This window comes from Vidua macroura, chromosome 6, assembly GCF_024509145.1.
Source record: "Vidua macroura isolate BioBank_ID:100142 chromosome 6, ASM2450914v1, whole genome shotgun sequence".
NCBI classification, from domain to species: domain Eukaryota; kingdom Metazoa; phylum Chordata; class Aves; order Passeriformes; family Viduidae; genus Vidua; species Vidua macroura.
This window is the reverse complement of record NC_071576.1, coordinates 59,364,929-59,392,116: the sequence shown is the minus strand read 5'-3', so window position 1 is coordinate 59,392,116 and position 27,188 is coordinate 59,364,929. Positions and strand designations below refer to the sequence as shown.

Sequence of the window (27,188 nt, the reverse complement as noted above, 5' to 3'; positions counted from 1 at the left end):
TATTTTGAGTCGAAGACAGCATTTCCCTGACCTGCTGCTGTTAATCATTTCAAACATATGTTTACATGACTGCTTTTGCCAACCCCAGCAACGTTCAGCTGTCACCAGCCCCCACAGAATATAATAATAAACACCTTGCACACCCACAAAGGGGTTACTGGAAAAGGGTTGGGTGCATGGAGAGGTCTGGAAGTTTCGAGAACACAAAAAACACAGCTTCCCTAATTTTTTGTCAGAAACTCATCCTTTGACCCAACAACAACATGCAGTGTTGATTTTCAGGTGCAAATTTTATTGTGGATCATAACAAAAGGTTTCAGGAAAAGCACAGGAAAAAAAAAAACAGCAAGAGTGTGTCTTTTACTTACAGAGTACATATATTCTCTGAAAACTACTAACTCTGCAGTTGAAGGCAATGCAGCTTAACTTAAACCAATAATTATTTTTGGATACTTGTTTAGCAAATTTTGAAAATATTCTTTTTTCTCAGTTAGTTTGATATTGAAATTGAGGACCAAATGTTTCAATGAGTCTATTATTGTTGAAGAGTGCATGGTATTATTGTTAGACAGAAAAGAAAATCTCGTTCTTGCAGAAACAATTTCACACAAAATATTTTCAGAATACATAAAATTAGCCCTTGTAAATGTTGAACGACTCAAAACCTCTTTGGAAAATCTGTGGGTACTGAGGTATGCCGAATTTTAAAATTTTGGTGATACTATCTCAATTTTTCATGTGACAAATCAAAATAAAATATCTTCATGCAAGCTAATTGTAACTTTTTACAAAGGATTTCTTCAGTCTGTAATTGTACTTCGACTGTAAAGAGAAAGCCCACAGTAATTCTTACAATAAAACGACAGAAGTCTACTACAGGTAACAGTGTAAAAATCTTGCAAGAGGTCTTCAAGGCACTGTTTTCTCTTTGGATGCTTGGCCATTAATGAAGGTTGTTTTAAGGGGAAGACAAGAATAACAAAAACTACGCCTAAGGCTGGCATCTAGTATACTAAATATCACATATAACTTTATCTAATGAAATAAACTTCTAAAAGCCATTCTGCTTTACAACACTGTGGCTTGCAGTGAGGTGTCTGCTAAAATAATCTGAAACATCAATTCAAAACAGTACTTCCAGAATGAAAAGTATGAACAAAAGCCAACCAAGTACCCCAATCATCACGGTCTGCTTGAATGCAACCATTCCCCAGCACTGCAACGCTCTGTAAGACAGAGGCTCAGGTGATTTCCTGCCACTTGGTCCACAATTCACTGCAGTAGATTAGGACCTTACCCAGCTCCTGCTGGTCCACTTGGATTCCTGAGCTATGGAGCTGCAAGGGCTGCTACCCTCTGTAACATGGAGCTACTCCTGATTAGGAAATGTAAAGAACTGCATATTCTGCAGTCAGTGCATTTAATTGGCAACTTGGCTCATCTGGACCCCATCAGAAATACAGAGCAATCCAATTCTGGGCTTTATGAGTGTGCCTTGGGTAAAATTATGCAAAGGTTCCTTTTCACAGGACTTGTTCTTTATGGCAAATAACAGCCAGTCAGCTGAGAAAGAAATTGAAAGGAGCTGACCTCAAGATATTAGGATTTTAGGTAAGCATTTTGACAACACCTTGCTGACACACTATGAAAAATCTGTAGCTCCTCTTTAAAAAAAAAACAACCAAACAAACAATAAGTTTTGTGTGGTTGAAAGAGCATGCCAGGATCCATCAAGAGGGAAAGGATGCCCATCTCCAGCCACAGAAGAAACCTAGATACCATACTGCTGGATGCAATGGATGAATCAGAAGTCAAAGGACTGTGGTGGTTTCACAATGCCCCAGCAGCAGCAATGTTTACTGCTTGTTTGCTACTCGAGGCAGGCCAAGAATTGGCCACTTTTTGGTGGGCTCAGCTGCCTGTGGGCCTTTGTGTGCCACAGCACAACAGACAGGCACATTGGTCTGGGGGGTGGCATCCCAATACCACCAGGAGATCCTCAGGCAGGGCCTTGGATTTACCCGACCTGGCTTTAGGATCCAGAGTGCTGAGACAGCAGCCTTGAGACCACAGGCTCCCTCTGGGACCACCAGAGGAACTGGCCTCTCCAGGTGGCTGCTCATGGAGCTAAATCCATCCATTTGGGTCTACTTAATTATTTTAAGCAATTATAAATAAACCTGGGATTGACTAAAATTTAAACAGCTTCTACCTTGATATAAACAGCGAGGAGAATTCTTCTTTCAGCAGCATGTCAGGGTGCACTGCTATGTACCAAGAATAAAAGAAACACAGGTGGGGCAGAATTTGGCCCAGATAAATTTTCCCTTCCCTGAAGGAAAGGACTGGCCTACACCAACTGCTGAAAAGCAAGCTGTCTACAGTAGTATTCTATATTTCTCTTATATTCTGAATCAAAGCAATAAATATTAGATATAATCTCTATATTAGATTATTTATCTGATAGCTATTTAAATCTACACTGTCAAAAATATAAGCAGTGACCCACTCCTACATGGCAGCATATACTATTTGTGTGTGTTAAAACTATCACATGGATCTATATTTACGTAGGACACTGTTGTTTATATATCAGATTTTAATTTACATAAATTCTTACCATAGGATAGATAATTGTGGAAAGGTTGGATATTGTTTAAATGCTTCTACGGTTCTGCATTATTGCATTTCAGCATGAGGATTTAATAATTCTGTCTCAGCTTTATGTTTTATAAGGATGGAAATGGAGTCTGACAGATAAATCTCCAATAATGTTATACCAATATAGCACAAGAAATACTTATTTGCAAGTCCTGGCAAAGAAAACAGTTTCACTGTTCACTTTACCCATATAAATCTCCTCTTTAAAGAAAGTGCACTCCTGAAAACAAAGGCTGTCAAAATCTTTCAGCACTGTTGAAATGTAAAAGTGTTACAGCTGAGCATGGTCTGCAGAAAAAACATAATTCATTTTTTAATTAGCTATTACAATTACCTCTAGGTGTGCAAATGAAAAACTTGCATGTTAAACATTAAAATAAGCTGAAATTGCTGCTAATATATACATGAGAAGTTCTGTCTCAGTTTGCTCAAAAAATATTTGGTTAATTCCTATTGTTTAGCTTCTCAGATACTAAAGATATAATGAAAATGCTCATTTTCATTGAGGTCAAAATGTCCAGCTATTTCTCCCTGTAAAGGGGAAATAACTGCTGTTTCCTGTACCTCTAATTTCAGAAACTCGGTTAAAACACACAGGTAAGAAAATATTTTAATAAAGATATTTAGAGTGCTTATTACAATCAGATAATTTCTGAGATCAGACAACATCCAGGTATTGTCCTTTGAACTGAATACTGACTTTCCCTTGAAAAAGTTCATATTATTTCTCAGGAAAATACTTTCGTAGCCCCCCCAGCAGAAGTCAGTATCACCTTATTACTAAACATCAGCTGGTGTTTAGCAAAGACAGGAAATAATTGCTGGAGTTCCCTCTGTGCTAATGTTATACTGAAAAGCTCTACATAAACAAAAAACAAAAAACAAAAAAGCCCTGGAAAATGGAAAACTATGTAATGCTTTACATCATGAGTAACATCCAGCTGTTTCTGAGTGTCCTTGCCAGCTCTGCCTTTCTCCTGATGACGATTCAAGAACTGACAGATGGCTTTTCCTTTGACCTAAGCCAGTTCTGCTGCAACTGGATGGCTGTTAACAAGTCTCCTTCCTGCACTAAGCAGTCCCAAGATTTCTGAAGAGTTATCAAGGAATTTCAGCCTGAGGAATTTCTTTCCTGACTGTGTAAACCAGGATCTCGAGAATTTGTGGTTGCAATGGAACGCTTTGTTTCAGAAGTGATCCAGGCAGCCTCTACCAGCTTCCTCTGGAAGCATAACTGGTGCTTGGTACCAGTCTAAGGGAAGAATCAACTCCCATTTCCCTTTTGTGTCTTTGTTAAAGCTAAAACCCAACAGATAACATCTCGGTGGTAATTAAATTAAAAAAAAAAATCTTTGTAGCCATGTAAAATCACCAAAGAACTTTACACTCTAATGGAATCTTTGCAGATGGAAATAGTTTTGGCCATTTCTAGAAAATGAATCTCATTTTTTTGTGTTGAAGATTATGCAGCAACATCCATTCATCATAAAATCAACCAAAGGGACAATTCTAAATTCTATTTAGCGATCAATCTAAACTTGCAATCTGATAATCCTCTGATTAAACTGCTAAAATAAAAACAAGCCATTCTTCTACTTTCTAAAATTATGTAATAATACTAATATTATAGAAAAGCTGTATTACACAGGTGTGTCTTCCTGAAAAGTGTTCTTTGCAAAAAAGATCTCTTCCTTGAACAAAAACAGGTGACAAGCTGCGAAGTGTGGGTCTGTGGAGTGCTCAGTAGCACATATTGAAGCAGAATATCACGTCATAGTAAGCCTGAAGGAATGAGTAGCCACTTCAGTTTGTACCCATAAAATGAAAGCCTAATAATAGCACTGGAACTATATATTCAGCAGGTTAAGTTTCTTCTTCTTAGCTGTCATGTGAACAAGTGTATTTAACTGTTTCTCCCCATGCACATTCCTCACAATTAGAATGGAACTGTCTTATCATGGATAGAAAATACTCTTCCCCTTCCCAGATTACAAAAAGATATATATATATATATATAAAATAATTAAGCACTCAGTACAGAATATTACTATGATTGGCTCCAAAGGCTGATTTGAATTAAACTTACTAAATTTTTTTCATTGTTGCCTCACCTATTAAAAACAATGTGAAGACAACCAAGACATGAATTTTCCCAGAATATACCCATATACCTTCCCCCAAACCCTTTTTTCCCTATGAGTTATATTAGTTTTAAATCTACTGTGAAAATAGTAGTGCCAGAATAATCAATCAATAACCAAAAATTCTTCAGGTAAATGGTTTTGTTCCTTTTAGGATAGAGATGCAGAGGAACACTGATGAAAGATATGCTAGTTAGGATGTTTTCTTTGTGAACACTCCTTTGTGACTCAAATCAATTCTTCACTCCACATTCCTGTATTTGGAAAACAGATTGTACAGTACTCTCAGTGTAGACTTCAAGTCACAATTTACAATATCTAGAAAAAAGACAAGGGAAGACAAATTAGTAACTTCAATAGCTCCAAATGTTTTCCAGAAAAAAAGTGCCCATTCACTACTCCTTTCCCTTGCTCACATTAATAACCATGAACATTAGATCACAAGGATAGCAAAAAAGAATAGAAATATCAATAAAACACAATTTTCAAACTGGCAACTCAAAACTTGGTGTTTTAGCCACTTCTAGTTAGGGATACAAATAGCTACTGCTGATGATGATGAAATGTAGCCAAGCTCAGATGCTCCTGAGCCTAAGTGTGCCCAGGATTATACACACTTCTATGACTTCATCTTCAGACAGCTGTGGCTGAAAAGTAATGACTTTGAAAAAAAGTCATCAGGCAGTAACCAATGGAGCCTTCCCCTTATGTAAGAATTATGGGACTTGGCACATTCTGGGCTGCAACAGCCTTTACTAGGCCTAATTTCAGCAAGATAGCTAGAGGCAAGTTTAAATTTTCCAGAGGATCTAAAGAAGCTAGGTGTACAAGTGCTCCTTGAACAAACATCTGAAAATTCTTTGAGTTAGCTGACATTCATGGCTGAATCTGTCTTCAGAAACTCAACATCTAAAGTAAAGGATTTATATGAAACAAAAAGCTAATGAATACCTTCTGTTTCAAAGAGCAGTTCTTGAGAAAGTCAATATTATTTCACAAGAAATCTATAAAACAAACTGACAAGTACTACTGCAGCAGGCTACACTAGTGCTTTAGTCAATCTCACACAGGGCTTCAGAATTGCCCTCAGAAAGAGCAGAGTGGAATTAGAATTGTCCTATCTCTTTCTGCTGAGTGCACAGGAACTCAAATTCCTGACTGTGGCTCTTGGAATTGGCCAAAACCTCCAAGCAAGCCCAGTAAATGGTGTATTGCAGTCATCAGAGTTTAGCCATTACATTGAAGTTTCTCACAGATTGTGAAGGGGTCACACTTTGAATAATTAATCCAATGAAACCCATGCATGGTGTCCTAAAGTGTGCCAACTAAAGATATTGAATTTACATCCATGGACAAAGAGTGGAAACACTCAAGGCCTGTGCACAGTTATATAACCAGAGCCAGCATGGGTTTGTGCCTCTTTATAAATCAGATGAAAAATGCTTGGCATAAAATGAAGAGGAAATGCCAAAAGCTGCAGGAAAGGTGCATTGCCCCCACAACATCCCACTGCAATCTGTAATAGTGTTTGCATGCAACATCAGAAGTTTCCTCTTTCAGGCCAGCAGCAAGGTGCAGAATTACTTTTTTTTCCAAATACAGAACTTCTGTTATTAAAGAAGTAACTTTGTTAGGTCTTTACAAAGACACCACCACAAAAAAAGAGATACCACCACCACAACAGAATTCTACAGAAGGGCTCAAAGTAAAAGAAGCACACTGCCAGAGAAAGATGGGTTATTTCCATGTGCTCATTGATCAAACCACACAGGTTTGATCAACCTCATGTAACATTTCACTGGTTGCAAGGTTCTAGAAGAGAAACTTGAGTTTGGCTTTGATGTACACATTGCAAGGAGCTCTGAAAAAGCTCAAACTGTAAATGAATTCGTTATAGATTCAGCAGATTAATGTTCCAGCCATTTTTAAAGTAAAAGGTCACAGAAAGCTTTTTAAGACCTTTTCAATTATATTGCAAATAACCCAAATAAACTGTTGACCCCATAAAAATCATTGGTTTTCATACTCATTTATTTAACTGCATTCTTTTTTTTTTTCACTAAATATGTTTTTCATATTCTAAAGCAGTTTTCAGCATATTTTTTCCTCAAGAACCTCAAAGAAACAGTGTAGGAATTCAAAGAGTATTTAGTGTACACATTTAGGGTAAGATCCTTTTCAATACTCTTTCGCTCACTGGAAATTTTAAGTACAGGCATTGTGCCCAATGTAACAACACATAAAACAGATGTGTTTTTCCATTCACTTTGGGCAGGAAGTTTCATATTAAGCATTTCAATAATTGCACAAGAAATGTCTTATATATGCTGAAATATCCTTATGGCTTGATTTATACTGGAAAAATTAGCTGTCCCCTAGAGCAATAAATACCTGAAAAATTAAATGCCATAAGAATTTTAAACCATCCATGGGGAGTAAGGGATCACAGACACTCTGTGTTTTACTTGGATCCCTCGATTTCACTGTTTCCCCATTCTCACTTTGACTATTTCAGACATAAAGGCTTGTGATACACTCACCAGTGGTACACTTAAGCATGACTGTGGATAGGAGTTCAAGCAATCAAAAGAAGTAAAAACACCAAGCTGGGTAGGTCCAGATTTAATGCACAGGCTCAATCCTGAGATGCATTATTTTGTGTGTGTGTGTGTGCTGTTATAACCTGGAAGATGGGAGGGATGGAAAGAGCCCTGAATAGAGCAGAACCCGATTCAGCAACGAGTGCCTGAATCTCCTGAGAGCTCTGACTGTTAGAAGCAACACTCTGACATGAGCTTATGTCAGCTCCTCAGGGAATGACAATCCAATATTGTGGCAGGAAAAGACTGTGAGCACCATGGAATGTAAATCTGAAATTGGTCTTGAAAAGACACAGCTATGTTGACTATTGTGGCAGGTAACCAGCAGGAGGCCAGATATCATTCCTGGTGGGAAGAGGGGAGGAGAAGCTGCATGCCCAGCTCCTGCATGGTAAGAAGTGGTAACTTCTCACAGGAGGAGCTCCAAAAACACCCATTTACCTGGTCAATCAAGGGCTCTGTCTCCAGCCTGAAAAGCTGTATTTAAACACTGTATGTGTATTAATGGAATGGAAATCCCAATGCTCCTAAAGTCAGCAGAAAAACCTTTATCCTCCCTGAAGCACATTCTACTGTCAGTCCCCAGCTCTACATCTAATTTAAATATGCATGCTTAGGTCCTGCATTCAAAGGCATGTATGTGAACATTTGAAATTCTTCTTCCACAACATCTCCCTCTTTTGTGAAAATCTTATTAGTTACTGGAATACTCAAGGTTTGGTGTGAAAATGTTAGATGGAGGAAAATGGAGCAAACAGAGCTCTTCACATCTGTCAGTGACACCAATCACAACTGTGTTCTCTTTCTTTCAGGGAATATTGGAGTATTACTGCATGTGTTTGGCCAATGAAGAAAGGAAGCATTGCAACCTTTGAAAAAGTGCATTTAAAATACAGAGTTCTTGAGCACTACAAAATGTACCTTGCCTTTTGCTGCTGGATTAATTTAACCTTCATTTAGCCACACTGTAACCTTGTAAGATCTGGAGCCAACACAAACTTTTAAGGAGATACAAAAAAGGTAGAACAGGTACCTTCTGGTCTTGGCTTTGGTTTTTCCAATCCACCATCCTGCATTAGCTCAAATGCAAAGGATACATTGACGACCTGGCAATACAACAAAGGCAGTCACTCTTGTGAACTCTGAGCAGTGCAAATGGTCAAGACATTATATATTTAAAATTGCAGACCCAGATATTCAGAAGGAAAAAATAGTCAGGGCTCTGTATCTGGTCCTTGGAATCCAGACAATCTGTTTTGCTGTTTCTGGGTGATGGTGGTTGCAGAAAGATAAAGGTAATTGAAAGTTAACATGAACTAACACAGCCCTGAATAAAATTGCCTACAAGGACTTACAACTTACTACTTGTTACAAGTAAGCACAGCCCACCTCCTACAAGTTCAAAAATTGGAACATGATGGCCCCTGAAGTGCTCTTCTCTTGAACAGACAGATGAATTGCCTGGATAACTACAGACACTGATGTAATGCTGGTCTTGAATTGACACATTGTACATATATGCCTTTATGTCTCCAAAACCCATTAAACCTTTCCAATGTTAAATTCTTGGATTTTGGACACACAGAAAAAAAATCAATTCTGACATCAGTGCTTGTGTGTAATTCTATATATGTTAATGAACAGTAGGTCTTGTTCAATGACAGCACCACACAATGGCTGCCAAAATCTGTTAATACTTGCTAACCACCCCATCATTAATATAATTTTCTGTTTTATTCCAGTTAAGTATTAATACTGACTTTTTTTAATACTTGGAAATGGTTAGTATTTCCAAGTATTTCAGCTATTTCCAAGCTATTTCAGCTTTCTTGATTTCAGCTATTAGCATCAAACTTCTGCAGAAAAGTTTGTGTTATCCTTCTACAACTACACATATCTATATGTTTGTTTTTAACAGGAAAATGAAATCTATTTACCTTTTGTTCAAAACTATCAGGAGTCAAGAAAAAGCTGTGCAGGGGAACAAAATAGCCTTCTAGGAGACCCATTAGCAGGACTAAGTACACTCCATCTGCAAACTGTGAAAAAAAAAACCATTTCTCAGTACATTTTCTGAAAAATAGCTCACTGCTTTTCTCACTGAACAATGGAGTACTGGAACAGGATTGCCCAGAGAAGTGGACACCCCACCCCTGGAATTGACCAAGGCTGGATGGGGCTCTGAGCAACCTGGTCTGGTGGAGGTGTCTCTGCAGGAGGGATGGAACTGGATGATCTTTAAGGTCCTTCCTAACACAAACTATTCCATGTTTCTGTGGTTTTGTCCCAGCCCTCCCACTCCTACCCCAGTGGCATCAGGTCTATGGGTCTATCAACCCATCACTCTCCTGAGGCAGGTGATTTTCTTTCAACTGATGGAAATACAACCTCTTATTTCAGGGAATGCTGTTTCAGATAAATGCTTTAAGGAGTTACTAGGTACATTTGAATGTTTTTCCCAAGGTAAACAATGCAATGAGCAGAAACAGGGAATGCCCTTTTGAAAGCCCTTACACACAATTTCCACCTAAATCTTAATTTTACCTTTAAAAAATCTCTATCAGCTTGGTAGGTGTGTAAATAAAGCAGAGATTCTTAACAACATGGATCAAGACATAAAATAAAGCCTGACCTGAAGACACCTGGGGTTTTTTGATAGTGCAGATCCCATCCCTTCCTGCCTGACCCCGTGATTTTCTTATGATAACTGCTGCAATTGTTCACATGGGGAGGTATTAATACAGCAGGGCTAAGCTTTTCTTTTAGCTTCTTTTCAGCCAATTTAGCAGCTGAGAACCAGACAGAAGAGCACGCAGCACATTATTTCTGTGGTGCAATCAAGCCTGCAGCCCAGCTGTACAGCTGCCTGTACACTTGAGTAGCTTTGCTCTCGAAAATCCCCGAATTCCCCCTGAACAGAGAGGCATTGTGATCCCACGTGGCTGCGTGCTTGTGCAAAGGTAGGCAGGAAACAACTGCTCAGCCTGGTGCTGGAGCAAACCAAGGGGCACCCAATTCCTGCCTGACCAAAACAAGCAGGTCTTCCTTACAGCACTTGGCAGCACCCAGAAGGCAGCACTTGGTAATTAATTTTTATGCTAATGGAAGTACAAAGTTGCTTTAGACGCTTAATTGGTGAGGGTCTTCTTTGTACAAATGTATTTAGAAAGGGTTTCCTGCTGAAATAACATTTTCAATAATAATTCAGTGAAATTTCTGGATAAAGCTGAGGGCACAGTGCATAACATAGTGCAACTACTTCTCCCCTTTAAGAAAGGCTATAAAATCCTACCTGCGTGTCCAGTTCAGTCACCTCCAAATTCAGTTTATTCAGGTGCTTGTTCACAAAGGTGATGAGAGTCTGAAATACAAAAACAGTGCAATGAAGGCCAATTCAGCAGGGCAGCAGTTTAACACCAGCAGTATGAGCTCCACTCAGAAGAGAATCTGCATAAGTGAAGAGACTGCAACACAATCTCCAAGTTTTGAAATTGAAATGGGACATTAAAAATTGTTTTAATTTTTTTTTTTTACAAGAATGAAGAACTGAAATAAAATGAATGTGATATATATAAAAGAAATACATTGTTAAAACACAGAAAACCCCAAAATTTTTAGCAGACTGTGGGGAAGTCAGTAATTGGACTCCACTCAAATCTGACAGCAGCCAAAATACTCCAGGGTCAGACCTCTGGCAGCTGTAAACTGGATATCTTGTTGGCATCAGTACAGACAATGTACCAGTTGGGTTCTACTCAACACACACTTTGTGAGAACTTTTCTGATGGAAACTTTGATAACTATATGTTGTTCCATGTTCCAAAGTTAAGTTCATGCTGCTAAACATTAAATAAAAAGTAACATTATAATCATGACTTTGTGTATTTAAGCATAAAGCTTAACTGTATTTAATGTATGCAAATCATGCCAGTTATACATTATATCCACACACACCACATCCACACCATCTAATACATGCAAGCATGCACACGAACACATTAGGTATTTTAAAAATAAAAACCTTCCAACCTTTTTCACTACATTGAGCTTGTCTGGGGCATGGTCAAATAAAGTGTCGAATGCATCTCTTTCTGAAAAACATTCAGTGCCATTAATATACTGAGCAGCAGTTGTTCCAGTGCAGAATAAACACTTACTGAAAGACACATTCATTTGAGACAACACAGACAGCAAAATGGTTCAATATAGTCTCTGTATTCCAAGTACCAAGTAGTTTGCATTCTTCTCTCTTGCTGCAAGCTGCTATTAACTTATTCTCTATTATTCACAAAAAAGCATCATTTTCAGGTAGGATTTGGATCACCTAAAGACCCTGTTTCTCAAAAATGAGCAAAGAATATGCATGAGATCTTAAACAGTCACACAGAGACAACCAAGTAACCAAATCATTTTCTGCAGAAGAACATGAGTTTACATTAGTCACTACATCTACAGAGAAGGATTTTCCCCAAGGGCCACTGACTGCATTATTAAACATCTCAAGCAGGTTTATGATTATACATCAGCAATACAGTCCTTTGTATAGATGTTTTGGGCCATTCTCAGATGCAATTTAGGGCACTACCAGCAGGACAGCCAACCTAAGGTAGTGCTGGAGTGCTACTGCAGTTGCTTTCTGAAGAAAACAGAAAAATATATACAAAGGCACTAGAGCCTTTTCTGAGCAATTTGTTGTGTTTTAACAATCACCTGAATAACAGCAAATGACTCAACAAACATTCATTTCCCTCAATTTAAAAAAAAACAAACAAAAGCTAGAGTAGATGCAAAGGCGTTTGTAGAAGGCAGACTTTACACCAAGCAAGACTCAGGTGAGTGTTTTCCACTGACCAGCCTCAATCCTGGCAGTGAGACACACAAGGCACAGGACCTTGCATGGCATGCAGGCCCGCTGAATAATGACTCAACTTATACTTTATCTTTAAAGTATAAGTAGCTAGTGGATGTAGAATATCAGCATTCACCAGCTGGTTCATGATAAGACACCATTTCACATTATGCTGGGAACTCAGGACCATTAATACCACTGCAGTAATGTTCTGGAGGTTAAACCACAAAGCATATGCAAATTAACATGTGTTGAAAAGCAATGAAATGTGTTTTAAAGATGTGATTTCATTGTTTTTTTTTTCCCCTTTTGTTAACTGCCACAACAGCCTGTGGTGCATATTTGCCAGAGCAACTTGAAATCCTCTCCTTTCTTGCCACTTGATCAAAGTGACCACCCACTGCAGAACTCATGTACCTTCTGCCTGCCTCAAGAAAAGAGACACTAATCAAATGAACTTACCATGCCTTCCTGATAATGCCCTGTGGGAAAAAAAAAAAGGAAAAGAACAAAACAGTTACATATAATTCACTTACAGATATCATGCTGCAACAAAACCCAGCATACATGGTAAGATCTTCAGCTTGGTGAATTATGGAGTAGATCCATGGAATTAGGAGAATTTTGTGAATAACTTCACCAAGTTACTCCAGGGTTAGTCTGGAGTCTATCAGTATATCATCTCTTGTCTTCACCAAAGTCTCACAGGAGGCCAGATCTCACAGTCCCTACTTTGAACCAAATCAGCACACCTTGCCTGAGTAAAGAAGGCTTTTTGTTGATTTTGTGAAAACTTTTCCCTCTGCTTTCAAGATGCATCTACCACACCAACCACAACAGAAATCCAGCCCAAACAAGGCTTGGGATAGGTTCTTAAGGACTGCAGGATTTTGCTCCAGTTGATCCTTCATATAACTATCACACATAAATCCATACAGATTAATAATAAGTCAGTAGTGAAGCTTCTCCCTGTTCAGTTAGAAACCTGGATATTCTACTACTGTTCCCTTTTGGTTTGGAATAGCTTTTCTGTTACAAAGTGTTCAGTGAGATGGCACATACAAGGCTTACTACCATCATTTTACACACCTAAAGTCCTGCTTTTAGTTCCCCACCTCTCTATTTCCTCCCTCTTTTGTATTTTTAGATGCTTGTTTGCAGCTCTTGAAAAGGCTAAAATACAGTCACTGGCTGATGCATCATCTTCCCTGGAACCCCGATACTGAAAGCTAAATATCAGCAAATGTTTGAATTTTTGAGACACATCTGTGTTCAATTACTGAACTGCTGGCAAACGTGGTGTTGACATACTCAGTGTTACCAGTTATTTCCTCTTGGATTTGTCGAGACTGGAGGATTCCTTCTCGTTTCTGGAAAAAGGAAAAAAGCGACATTTTTCTCAGTAGAGTTTAATGCTTAGGGTACAGTAAAAATTTGTGATCCACAAACAAAATTAGATAAGAAACCTGCAGAATAAGAACTTTTCTTATACAAATTTTCAGTAATATATTATTTTACCTTGCAAGTATTTCAGAGAACTCTTTTATACATTAACAAGAAACCTGAAACTCCACCTGTAGAAGGAAGTATTTATTTTCCTTTCTCCATTGTTCTTAATTCACTTTTCTTTTAAAGGCCCCAATTCAGCAAGACATTTGAAACACCCAAACACATATGTAAGTATTTTAGTGGAGATATGTCTAGGTGAGCTGAATTAGGCCCTGTATTTCAATGAACAGCTTGGCAGATGGTGCCCATGCTTCTCTTTTGCAAAAATTTTGTTCCCAGGCTATTTGTTCTTTTTGCCCTGTTCAAACTTTTTTTGTTGTTTGTTTTGTTGGGGTTTTTTTGGGGTTTTTTTTGTGGTTTTTGTTTTTGTTTTTGTTTTTGCCTTAGTGTTTCCTTTCTCTGCAGACAAAGAGCTCTATTGGCTTCTGACAGAAACCAAAATGGAGCTTCCATTCACACTCCTGTCCTGGTCCAGCAGTGACTCTGATGTCTTTGTCCAGAGGCTGTGCCCAAGGCGGCAGAAGCCAACTCCAATCACGGCTGTTTGAGTCAGCTGCAAAATGAAGCCACTTGAAGAGTTTGACATTGTTTCAGTTTGCTGATTACACTCATCTGGGGCCGGTGTAAATACCACACATATGTTGTGCCTCTCTTTGTGTTCTCTCTGTCAATTCTGTTCACTGGTATTACCAAAAATTTGCAGTACATAGAGAAAAGTCAGGCAAATGCTGACAACTCCATTTCAAGTCTAGACATTAGGCAATTACTCATGATTCTTCACTCCCTGTCATACAAGGAAATGAGAAAAATAGATTTATGCTGGTCCTAGACTCATCATCTATGTGGAAAAGAGAAAAGGAGAATAACCTTTTAGAAAAATCCTTCATGGCATGTGAATTGGGGCTGCTGCTTTTCCCTTCCTTGGAGAAGACAGCACATCCCTGCCTGAGGCAATCCTCAGTGTATGATGTGCTGAGGACTGAGCCAAGCTTGCCTATTCCTTCCACACTGCATTACCAAAATACATTTCTTGATATATTTTTCCTTCTGCACTGTATTACTAAAATATATCAAGGAATATATTTATTTCTGCAAGAAAAGCTGAACATGGCCCTCTGGGTCACTCCAGACTGGCACTTGGAGTAATGTGAACTGTCCTTTCAGCTAGATGGCAGTTTCAGGGGGTTTCCGTGATATTTTTCAAAGTCCAGTTTCTAAATATCTTGCACAAAGTGAAAAATGCATTCAGGGAGGACCCTGGAGCACTTAAAAGACAGAGGGGAGTCCAGGGTGTTACATACTGGAAGAGAGGGCACAGACCAGCTGCAGGGACATTGCCTATCACTCACCTTCAAAGTCTGAAGAAGAATAACATAATTTAGGGCTACCTCCACCTCCAGCTTGTGCAGACAGCAGTGAGTGCTGTCTCCAGTACTAACTGAAGTAACTCCAAGTTGCAATCTAGTTCATGCCAGCACAACTTGGAATTCCACTCTGTTTGGTATTTTTGTTTATTTTTCCCTTTGCTGCAGGGTGAAAGGAAACTTGTATTTCCTCCTCATGATGACTCTGACATGCCTTGTGCAGCAAGAACCCTGCTGCTCTCGTCTCCCACAGGGGCTGAGCACCACACCAATGCCATCTGTATTTTCCAGTGATCAGACTGGAAATATGGGAGCAGAAAAAGGTTTCTAATGCTTTACACCTTCTCTCTGCAAGCACACAAAAACTGCCTGAAATATATTCCAGCACTGATATTAAAAATATTTCCTTTTTTTGATAAACTGCAGCTAATATCTGAAAATAAAAAAATCTGCACCTTAATCTTGTTGTTGACAATAACAACAAAAACCATAAAAAAAAAAAACCCAAACCAAAATGATCCCAAGCCCTTGTTTTGTGTCTGGCACCTGACCACTATCACTGATGGGATTTCCACACTGCCCAAATACAACGTGCATCCCCTGGACACTTACTTGATCAGCACATGTCAAGACAGACTTTCCTGTACTTCTGATTTGTAAAAAGACTGGTGAATTCCCAGCAGAATGGACCTTAAAACACTGGTCTAAGCACCTTCTCTGAAGGCTGCTTCTCATAATCTCCTGCTCTTTAAAAACCTCAAAATTGACCCTAACACTGATGTCACCTATTGTGAGGTTTGTCTTATACTAGACAATGAATGACACAGTATTCCTGAAAAATACAGAGAGGTGCTGCTGAGGACTGAAATATCCAGCATGTTCCTTAAAGGCAACAGTGCCTAAAATTGAAACCAACAAACCATAAAAATCAACTATTTGAAAGTCTCTGAGAAAAGAGGCATGAATTAAGATTCTCCATTAAAAAGAAAAGCTGGACATGCATTCCAGTGATGAGAGAAGACCTTAATGAACAGGCTTGGCATTTTCTTCCCTCACAGCTGAAAGAATTCATAGAAGGCCCTGAAGATATTCCTAATCACTTACCATTTAAAACTGGTAACTCCCTAGAACAGGAAAAAAAAAAAAAATCTGAAACTGGAGTAGTACATCTGTAAATAGAAAAGATCTCTTCTTACCTCCTTTTGTGTCAGCATTTTTATGTAACTGAGGGCCAACTGCTTCATTTCCCCTGCAAAGTCCCAGTCTGAAAACCTTGCCATTATTTGGTCAGTGCTGCTCCAAACCATTTCAGACCTTCCCAGGTAGCAGTACCAATGACCTCTGATTAAGGTTGTGATCTACACACTCATCTAATTTCAGTAATTTCCTAGCTTTGCCTAAGAGTAGTTTATGCACCCCAGAACATGCTGAAGCCATTCTGGCTGCTCTGCCAATGCATTCTTACACTCTCTGATTTCCATCTCTTGGACACAAACAATCTGTCATCTAACCATTTGTGGATGGTAAAAATACATAATTTTTAAGAAGAGGCAAAATGATGACAAGACCCAGCTCTCCAAAAAAGCTCTCAGTCATTTCAGTAGATATGATCAAACAAAGCCTGGGCTTTGTTCAAAGTTATTTATTCTACTGTTATGGCAGGAAAAGAAAATAATAGAGTAGCTAAAAAAGGTCCAACTATCACATTTTTTCCTAAATCAGCTTAAACCCAGATTTTGTATCACTCTCATTGCTAACAGCTTTTGTACAAAACAGCCAAAGGAAACAAGCTTTCATAAGAACTAGGCTGATTACCTGTTGGACACGAGCACATTTTTTGTTTCATAAATATGTTTTTTTCTATTTCAATAAACTATATCCAGCCAACACAGCAACCCTCGCATTTTATGGGTTTCTATGCCTAACAAAATCATGAAATGAATTAAGGGAGTCTTTCCTAAAAGGCTTAATAAAAGTACTTTGTTCTTTTATTTCTGTCTCTCCTGCTCTCTTTATCAAACCATACATAGCAGAGTTTTAAAACAGCTACTGCATAGTCTGTTAAGCTTCCCTAGGCTTGATCTTTCTTTACAGAATGCATGAGTGTTTAGAACATGAGGTGTGCAAGTCTGACCACTAAATTAAGCATTAGGATCTGCTGATGGTTGATTAAAACTTTTGTGAGTTCAAAGGGTACACGATGCATGCTAGAGAATCAGTCCCACAGGATGTCAAAGACAGATTTAAAAAATAAAAACAAAACCCTCACACACCATAAAATAAAAATGAGAAATGTCTCAAACAATTACAGTAAATATACTGGCCCTCACCCTCTGTTAATAGGAATCAGCAGAGCTCTGGAGTTTCACTGACTGGCTCCCACCAAGGTCAGGGTCTGCAGGACAAAATCTCCTTCGACATTACTTGGATATTATCCTGGTGCAACTGCTTCCAGTGCAAACCACTGGCGCCTGAGCTGCAGCTGTGTAACTAAGAGTGCGCCAGATTCTCCCACTACTTATTGTTTTAAATTGGTTTATCTGTACTGACTTCAGTGGACTTGCTGTTGCCTGTTTAACAAGAGGACACTTATGCCCACTGATTTCAACTGGAATTTTGTCTGGACGTATGGAATGACAGCAGAGGTTATGGTTCTTTCTTTAAGGACTGTATTATTTTTCTCTTTTGGCTTTTCATCATGAAGAGGCCCTGCTCACTGTACTCCAGATTTCTTAAGCTGGTTTTGGTGGAACTTTGAGATAAACCAGTGTAAATAATACATTTATAATAGCCAAAGGAACTAGGTTTCTTTGAAGCCTTAGACACGTAAGTGCAGATTCCCAGGGATTCTCCTTCATCATCTGTAGAGAAACCCATGAAGCAGAATCTGAGTCAATGAGTCACTACCAGACATCAGTGACATATTTACCAGAGACTCTCCTTCAGATTTCTCCCTAAGTTACAAAACTTGTCCTATTTGAATTCTAGAAGAGAGAATGTTTACTTTCTCAGATCTGTCTGGCAGATTTTCAGCCACACAAAACTTGAGCAATAGTTCTTTCAACCAGTTACTTCAGGGTAACATCAGTTAAAAGGCATAAATAAAGACGGTTGCAGTGTGAAAAATAAAGGCAAAGTTAATTGGAGAGAAAGAAAAGCAGATTAAATGGGAAGAAGACAAATAAGATAGAGAAAGCACAAGTTCAGCTGAAAGAAAAATGATGAACAGAAAAACATGAAGAGTTTGAATGGATGAGGCTCTAATAAGGAGACTGACAAAAGATTTAGTTGATGGGGATCTTTTTGCATGCTTTTGAGAAAACCAACACTGTAATCAGATTAAATTAGCATTCACAGAGCTGAAAAAGAAGTTAGTCACCTAACATAAATGTGAGTGTAATAAACAGTGACAATTCATCATTCAGTGCCAAGAATGATTTGAATCTCTACACAAGTGAGAAGAGCATCAGAAAATGGGGAAAATAATAATTCTGGGAGATGAACACATTCCAACAATAATAATGTTTCATATATTTTTACTGTCACAGTCTGGCCACTTCACAGGCAAAGTAAGAGATTGTGAGGCACAGCTCAGTCTGCCTTTTTCTGGTTGAAGCACGGACAGCAGGGAGGATGCATGTGTGCTCCTTGTCAGCCAAAGAGACACACGCGTGCCCGCCCAGCCAGAAACTCCAGGTGCATTTTTCAAGAAACCCCTCAGTCAACTTCACAACACTCCCAAGAGCTGTTTAAGGCCCCTCTTACCTGCACAACAACCACCTGAATGGACACATGGTCAGGGAGTCGGATTGGTGCTCGAAAATACTGAGATAATGCAACCAGAAGATGAAGTATCGCTACGAGACTTTTAGCATGAACAGCTGAAATAGATATTAAAAGCACAAGTTACAAACTGCAAAGTAACTAGGGCACAGATTTTTACTTCTGCTTAGGATGTAGGGATTATGGGACTCTTTTCCTCTTACCACCTGGAGCCAGGGGGCACCTTTAAGGCACTGGCTGTAGTGTTCTCCTGCAAGATGCATCAGCACCACGCACTACTCTTTACAACATCTGAGCCACAGGCTCATGGAGATGGAAATCTAAAGTTAATCCAAAAGCCAGATTTTATGTACAACAGTTTAAGTGCTGTCTCTGCATTCTCCTTGCCTCTCTTTTATTCCCTTTATTTCAATAAGGATTTATGGACTAACAGAGAGATATTTTTGTACTCATAACATGCACTTATTCATTTTTAAGTGTCACAATGTCTGCAGGATGATAAATGAGCCTGTTTTGGCACAAGCCTTAAGCAATAACTTATTAAACTCAATGACTCAAACATTCCTCATGAAGTTGTTCTAGTTCTGTTATTGAAGCTTTTTTTGCAGCAGGTTTCATATATGGATAGTTAACACTAACACAACTTACAAGATATCAAAAGCCAAACTGTAGGAAATCCTTGATCAAGTACCAAACCATTGGCATGCATGTGGATAATTTCCAATCCTTATTATTGCCTTTCTTCTTCTTCTTCTATTTCGTTTTTGCATTCCCCAAAGCAGTCTTCCTAAAAGATCTTTGACACTGCCATGCACTTACGTTTTTTGTACTTGAACTCATCATTAAGGACTACCTCACTGCACTGCTGAAACACAATCAGATTCACTAAAATATCCTTCTTCATAATCTTACAGTGCAAGTCTCAGCTATGCCATGGAGATACACATTCATATAAAATGTGGCATTGCTGGCAAATGCTGCTGGAGTGCCCGTGGTCAGGGATGAGGTGCTTTAGCAGAACACTACAAAGATGTCTGTCTGCCTACCACTGGTGTGTGCTACAGCTGGACACAGCTGCTGCTCTCTATCTCTACTCCAACTCTAAAACACATGTAAAACATTAAATTAAAACTAGGAGTTAAATTGTCAGGCCACTCCAAACACCCCGCCTCCAGCTGCATCACAGAGAATGGAAAGAAAACTCAGGGCAGATTGAAAAAAGAAAGGGGACAAAAAATTCAGCAGGACCACAGAAAGGGGAAAGTCAAATTGCCAAATGTTCACTCTTCCTCCCTTGAGATATTTCTCTCCTTCTAACTGATTTGTTGTAAATGGAACAGGATACAAAACTGCTCAGCACAAGGCAGGTACAGGAGACAGGGAAAATGTGGTGTACTGGTCAAGGTATTCACCAGCATGAAATTATTCTGAAAACCAAACTTAAAACAGATTAAGAGGCCTAATTCTCTAAAACTTATAACCTGCTTTCCACAATATATATCCACTGAAGCGTCTTGTGTTGGGCCACTGAAGACATTAGATACTCCTATGTTCATTCTTCATACAATAGACAAGGAAGGGCACAGAATTAGTCTTGATTAGAGTTTTGTAACCAAAACTAGTCATTCAGACTTTGCCTGAAATGATCAGAAATATTATTCATATCTAGGTTGCAAATTTCACACAGAGTTCTAGGACCTAAATCTCCTTATGTCCATCTACTGCATTTCTGCAGGTACTTGCCTGTTTCAACCAATCAATTTAGCAACACAAAACTTAAGCTGGCACACACATGGACTTCTGAGCAAAGCCACCACACTTGGACAGTCTCTGAGAAGACACCTGACTGAAAGAGAAGGCTGAGCACCAGTAAAGAGGACAGTGGCACATCTGGAAGTGCCCTTCAGAGCAGTTCCTACCATAAATCCCAGGTTTCAGCCATCCATTACCATTGGATATTTCAGAACCCCAGATGACACCTACGACCCCCCAGCTGTCAACAAATGAGAACAGTATAGCAAACACAAAACTTACAGTCAACATTCCACTTAATGCTTCTTGGAGGGAGTTTAAGGGTTTCATTGATCTTTTCAAGCACTGTCTGTAGCTTCTGTTTCTGAGCAATTTCGGACTGAGTAACTTCTGCAACATTCAGCTTCTCACTTTCAAGCTTCTCTGAAGTGATAGAAGAAAAAATGGAAGGAAAAAAAATTGCCAGCTCCATGAAGAACACAAAGACATTCCATACATCCAGAGGTACATTCAAGAGACATCAGACTTCCTAATTTTATATCTAAGTTTTTTTCCAGAGCCACTTTCCCTCCACACTTCTGAGCCCCTAAAGATAAGTTCACATTTTGCCTTTAGTTACACACTGACAAGGAGAAGGCCAAGTATTGCTCTATGCCACACCACTGGCTAACAAATGTTTGCTGCAGCTCCCTTTAGGAAGCACCAGACTTGGAAATAAGGCCCATTATTTCTATTGCTTCTGGATGAAGGTTATTCTAGATGCAAGTGGCTTGTACAGCAGACCATCAAACCTAGGAAACACACACCAAATTTATTTCATCAGTCTCAGCCTCCCAGCTTCTACCTCAGATGCAGGAGATAAAAATTTTACTTGGCCTAGTAGTGATAAAACTGAAGTGATTCCGTATTCATAGAGGCAGAGGACGCATCAAAGAAAGGCAAACAAGTTTTCATGAAAACACCTAAAACCTCAGGCAATTTCTCTCCATGAAACCACAGCCATTTTCTGCACTCAAAATTTGCAGCAGATTTTAAAATACCTTATGAATTGGTTCGTTACAATTAGTACAGTTGTTATGTATATACATACATGGTTTATTGTTTACCCTTAAAGAGTAAGCAAAGAAAATATAGCAGCTCCCTGGTGACAACACCAGAAACAAAATGCTTGGTCACTTATCAATTTAGTTCTACAGAAGAGTATCTATTTAAGATTTATCTTATTTTATAAGAGCTGATCATGTTCCCATCAAAGCCAATTGAGCATGTTCCCAAAGTGAGTGAGCCTAAACTACCAGCCTAAAGTAGCACTATTTACTAATCCTGCCTATGAGACTGCTAACTCCTAATCCTGCCTAAGAGACTGCATCTCCTAATCCAGCAACCTCCTAATCCTGCCTAAAAGCTGCTATCTCTACAGGTTTCTTGCACCTCCTCAGAAATCACTTTGTGCATAGTCTCACCACAAGACTGAAGATTTAATAATTAGAGACCTGATCCACAAGATATTAAGGGCAGTAGAAAAGATTCCTCTGCAATCAATAAGTGCTAGATCATTGTATGCATATTTAGAGTCAGGCTGTGCCTGATACACATTTTTTGAATTTTGGGTGAAGTCACTGGAGGTCTGCCCATGACAATCCAATTGCTCAGTCTGGGCATATCCAGTCCATCACAACATATTCCACAGCTTAACCATTCATAGAAGGGAATAGTCTGTGAAGTCTTTATTAGAAAGGCTCACATGATGTTTCAAGATTCATTTAGGATACTGGAAAGAAATTTACTGGAGACTTTATGAGCTGTAATAACTAAGAAAATGGCTTTCAAGCCAACAGTGTAAAAAGCACATGCCAACTCTGCATTAGCAGCTTCTTTTCTCTATCTGTTTCTCAGCTGAAGTTCAGATCGCAGTCCACTGGGCACCATTACCTCAGTCATGTTAAAAACCAGACATCAAACCAGAAAGAAATTCCAACTTTCCAGAGGAACCTTGCGATGAAGAAACTATAGCATGGAATGAGCAGAGATTAAAAACATCCACCATGGTACTGAGAATGCCCTTGCCTTCAAACTTACTTTCCACTTGTAACACGGCAAAGTCTGTGCAGCCCAAATGCAGATAATAAATTTAATTGGACTGAATACTGTTGCCAAGACAAGAGCCCTCCCTCTGCAGCACCCCAGGTAGGCTTTGTGCTGTTCTCATCAGCTGCAGAGCACCACACATTGCACTGCAGCCACGAGGGCTGTGCACACAGCCCATTGCTCAGGGGTCTCATAACACAATGCTATTTTTATATCACTTAGTGGCATAAATGTAAGATGATACCGAGGCTCCTGAGCAGGAACAAGAGATCCACTTCTTGACAAAGTGCCTCAACACTGTGCACGTGTATTTTTTCTTACCAAATAATTTCTGCAATACTTGTCCATCATACAGGTCTTCAGCCAAGTCTTTCACAATAATCCTCTCTCCTACCAACACATCATTAATCCAGTCAATTAATACCTATGTGGGAAACACAAATTTGGCAGTATTATACACTATTCATTTCCAATTTAAACCACATGTCATTTTTCTTAGCAGAAAGAATACCAAAGCTGCAGTGGCTCAAAATACAGTCTGACATACCTTCAGGAGCAAACAGGAAAGACTCAAGAAGGACTCACCTGAGGTGGCTGTGCCAATGCACCCCAAGGTCTAGACAAACACTAATTAATGCAGTATCTTCTAGACTGAAATCTTTCCCTTGCTTTCAGTAGCATTTTAACATCTTATTGTGAAGCAAAAGGTGCAGAAGTTGATTTTAATGAAGCATCCTGCTAAATTTTTAACCCCAAGAATCACAAAGACAAGGGAAAATCAGTGTGATCTTTGATTGGGGGTGGGATGGGACAGAGACTCTGGACTCAGGATTTTAATATAAACTTTTAAGTCTCTCTGTGCCACATCTAGAGAAAGATACTGCCACAAATGACCTCCCCATTCCACTGGGATGTACATACCATGTGGTTCCAACTAATTAATATCTAACTAGTGCTTTCAAGTGTTCAAGTGAAAGAGGCAGGGATGGCATTAAAAATAGTTGCATTTTCCTGACAGGGTTTACAGGCTTTAATTACCTTCATTAGTTCTTGTAATTTTGGATCATTTCTCGAATTTGGATCCACCATTGTTCGGACTTCATTTTCCTCTGGAAGGTTTAAGAGAGAAACATTAGAAACTATCCCAGGCACAACTCTTCGTTTTACATCAAGTTTTCATGTTGAGATGTAAAATTTTTGTGAATTACCTAGCATAGTGTCCTCAGGGTCTAGTTCAAATGGAATGGGACTGAGAGGTAAGTTAATGGCATTTATTCCTTCTTCCTGTAATTCAGACACTAGGAAATAGAAAAAGAAAAGCTTGGTCAAATTTCAACTTAATTTTACATACTATTTCACTCTCACTAAAAGTAGCATTAATTGTCTTAATTTCTTTATAAGAACATGACTCTATTAGATAAGCCACTGCGTGTAACTACAGCAATAAAGTAAAGCTAACAAAAATGGGAGGCCCAGCCAACAAACCTTTACTTCTGTGAGTACATTTTTCATGGATAATGGTGCTGGAACCAACACAATTACCTCAAATCTTTTCCAGGACATGGCCCATTGTCCTCAAATTTTTAAAAGGCTCACTTGCATGTTAATGGTCCTGACACTTTAACACTAATGAATCATTTCAGCTGAGGGAGATGGTTACTGCTCTCAGCATGTCACCATGGCTCTGGAGATGCTTCAAGTTCAGCTCCTTGGGAAGAGCTGGTGTGGCAGTGTACCCACCCACCCAGGAGTCACCAGGCTGAGGAACGATTCTGGACTGAAGGTGCAGCACACAGCACATTCTGCTGCCCAGGATGCTGATGGGTCTGCAGTGTCTAGAGTGCAGACCTGCACTGGAGCAGGCTGCAGGATGCTTCTGGCCTGTGCTCTTGGCCTTTCTTCAGCAGAAATCACAGCAGCAAGACACAGCGTAGGATGATGAACCCTCAGAAGGGTTGCCTTAGTGTGGAGTCGCGGTTGAAAAAGAACTTCCCCAGGAATGGGGAAGTAATATGAGACCCCATAGTTTGGAGATGCCAGCAGTTGTCAGGAAATATGGACAAGGTCTTACTCAGACAGCCAAAGTCCCCACATTCTGCAAAAATCAATGTTCTTGAGAAGAAAAGACTAAAGGAAGGTGTAAAGGGAAGCCTGTCTCTTGTTCTGTACCCAGTACAGGCCAGAGCAACTTTGTTCATTCCCCTGGGTGACCCAAACTTTAATAGGCTGCAAAGACAAAACCCTTCCAAAACTGCCCAAACATGCCTCCCTAACAGAGGGCAAGAAATACCAACAAGCCAACACACAACCCTGTGCTGTGGAAGAACTCCCAGCACTGAGCAGGGAGGGAACCAGAGCGGGGATCACGCACGTTTGTACCTTGCTTTGTGAACAAGAAATCAGTGCAAAGCTGATTTACCAAACCAGGAAAGGGGCTCGCTGTCTTAGCCATGACCAGGAAATAATGTTGCATCGACCACTCAAATTCCAGTGCACACACCTTTAACAGAACTGGTTCTTATCTCATCTGTTCCAGCCAGAGTTTAAACTTAAATAACTTAATCCAACAATCCTGAATATGGCCTAAAGATTCAGGCAGTTGTCCACAGCTTCTGACATGTACTGAAACATCTGACTTATGTGCAGATGCAAGATTCGCCATCCAACAATTCAGATGTACCAGCTGATGCTTTCCTCAGTTTATTGTGAAAATTATACAGACAATTTGGTTTTTAAGAAAACAGAGAACTACTCTAAAGATCTTCTTTTGTCTCTGCCCTCATGGCTGCCTCATAAGTCAGCTTTACTTCCTTGGTGCAGTAAGTATAGCTAAATTCACATGAACACCATGATCATCAGTCAGTTGGTGCAATAACAGGACTTAGAAATTTCCAAATATTTTCTATGCTTCATGAAATGTTTTGTGGTCTGCCAGATGAAATGTTTCTGTGCATGCTTCAAGGATCTGTGTAGCTGTATTCAAGCATCTATGTAAGACTCACAGCAATAATGGCTGCTAGAATGTTTATTATTTTTAATGGTACAAAAATAACTCTGAAAAATCCACCACCTTCAACACTGAACCCATAGCTTCACTCCATACACTCACCCTGCTTATGTATCTGTAATATACAAATACTGAGCAGCTCTAAAGAGTCATAAACCGATGCTGACAATAGCAGTTCCCTCGATTGTTGTATATTCTCTAAAACTGATTGCTGAAAGCAATGGACCAAATTAATCCCTCATGTAACTCCGCTGAGTTCTGAGGAGTTATGGCAAGGATGAAGTTGGTCTAGCATGTACAATCTCGGGAAGTGCTTGCACATTAAGTAATGGCAATTGTTGAAACTGCTAGCACTCCTTAGAGAAAATCACTGTTGGTTTCTTGGTTTCATTAACCTCTTTGATTTTTTTTAATTTTTTTTTTTTTTTTTTTGGTTCAAAATGGTTATGGGCAGATGTCAGCGGGTAAAAAGCTTCCCTGTGGAGGTCTTTCTGCTCTGAAATGTTTAGCTCATGGAGGACTTCACACAAAGCTTCCTAGGCAGAAAACGTGGGATTTTTTCCCATCAGTCCCAAGAGGGAGCACAGTAAATAAAATCTATTCAAGCCAACTGCCTCCACTGAACTCTCCTGGCCCAAAGGGCTGGATGCTCTGCTTGGGTGAGACACACTGGAGAAAGCAGTCAGCTCATTTTCCAAGTGAAGGACAGTAGTGAAAGCTTTTGGTTCCTCTCTCCAAAGAGGAGCTCGCTGGCAGAGCTTGTTGACAATTCTCCAAGGAGACTGAGTGGACCTTTCCAGGTTGAAGGTTATGTAAGGAATTATTTACAAGGCCCACTGAACCCTGCCATACCTGTCCTCTAACGTGCACATCATTCTACCTTTAATAACATGACCTCCATCATAGTTTCAGAGAGAATAAGAGAAAGCAAACAAACCCCTGCCACATCTTTGCATGAAGAGTGAACATAAAATACAAGTAAGACAATAATAGATATACATGGGGAACTAGAACACTGACGTGTTCTAGAATGCAAGTGTTATATTTAGTGCACAGCAGGGGCTAGGCTCTGCTTTCTGTACACAGCTGTAAGCACAGACATTTTGCACACCTGCCAGAGCCATTTGCAGAACCTACCCACCACACCTCCAGGTGATCCAAGGATCCCAGATGGATCCAGTTTTTAGAGAGGACAGCTCCTCCTCAGCTCTGCTTTCTGCAGTGGACAACCCATGCCCCAGGCTGGTATTAGTCCCATAATAAAGGCTCCTCCTGCCCTCCTGTCCCCCACAAGCAAAAAACATGGGGCATGAATGAAACCCTGAGACTGACAGCATCTTTTTCATTTTTTTTCCCAATACTGAAGAGCAAAGATTTAACTGCAGATTAGTAATACTACTAAATGGAGCAGGTAAGCACATGCATTATATCAAG

General features: G+C 39.5%; 1 protein-coding gene across 2 annotated transcripts in view; it reads right to left on the bottom strand.

Moving 5' to 3' along the window:
• Nucleotides 1–271: 271 nt before the first annotated feature.
• Nucleotides 272–27,188, bottom strand: part of PARVA (parvin alpha) — a 62,010-nt gene continuing 35,093 nt past the window's right edge. For both annotated transcript variants that reach the window (XM_053980657.1, XM_053980658.1), the window contains exons 2-13: nt 23,956–24,045; nt 23,786–23,856; nt 23,069–23,171; nt 20,942–21,082; nt 18,890–19,005; nt 13,563–13,621; nt 12,714–12,733; nt 11,432–11,493; nt 10,695–10,763; nt 9,340–9,441; nt 8,436–8,508; nt 272–5,120 (exon numbers count right to left, since the gene is read on the bottom strand). In XM_053980657.1, the coding sequence (XP_053836632.1) occupies nt 5,044–5,120; nt 8,436–8,508; nt 9,340–9,441; nt 10,695–10,763; nt 11,432–11,493; nt 12,714–12,733; nt 13,563–13,621; nt 18,890–19,005; nt 20,942–21,082; nt 23,069–23,171; nt 23,786–23,856; nt 23,956–24,045 (983 nt within the window). In that variant the 3' untranslated portion in view covers nt 272–5,043. The remainder of the gene's footprint in view (nt 5,121–8,435; nt 8,509–9,339; nt 9,442–10,694; nt 10,764–11,431; nt 11,494–12,713; nt 12,734–13,562; nt 13,622–18,889; nt 19,006–20,941; nt 21,083–23,068; nt 23,172–23,785; nt 23,857–23,955; nt 24,046–27,188) is intronic.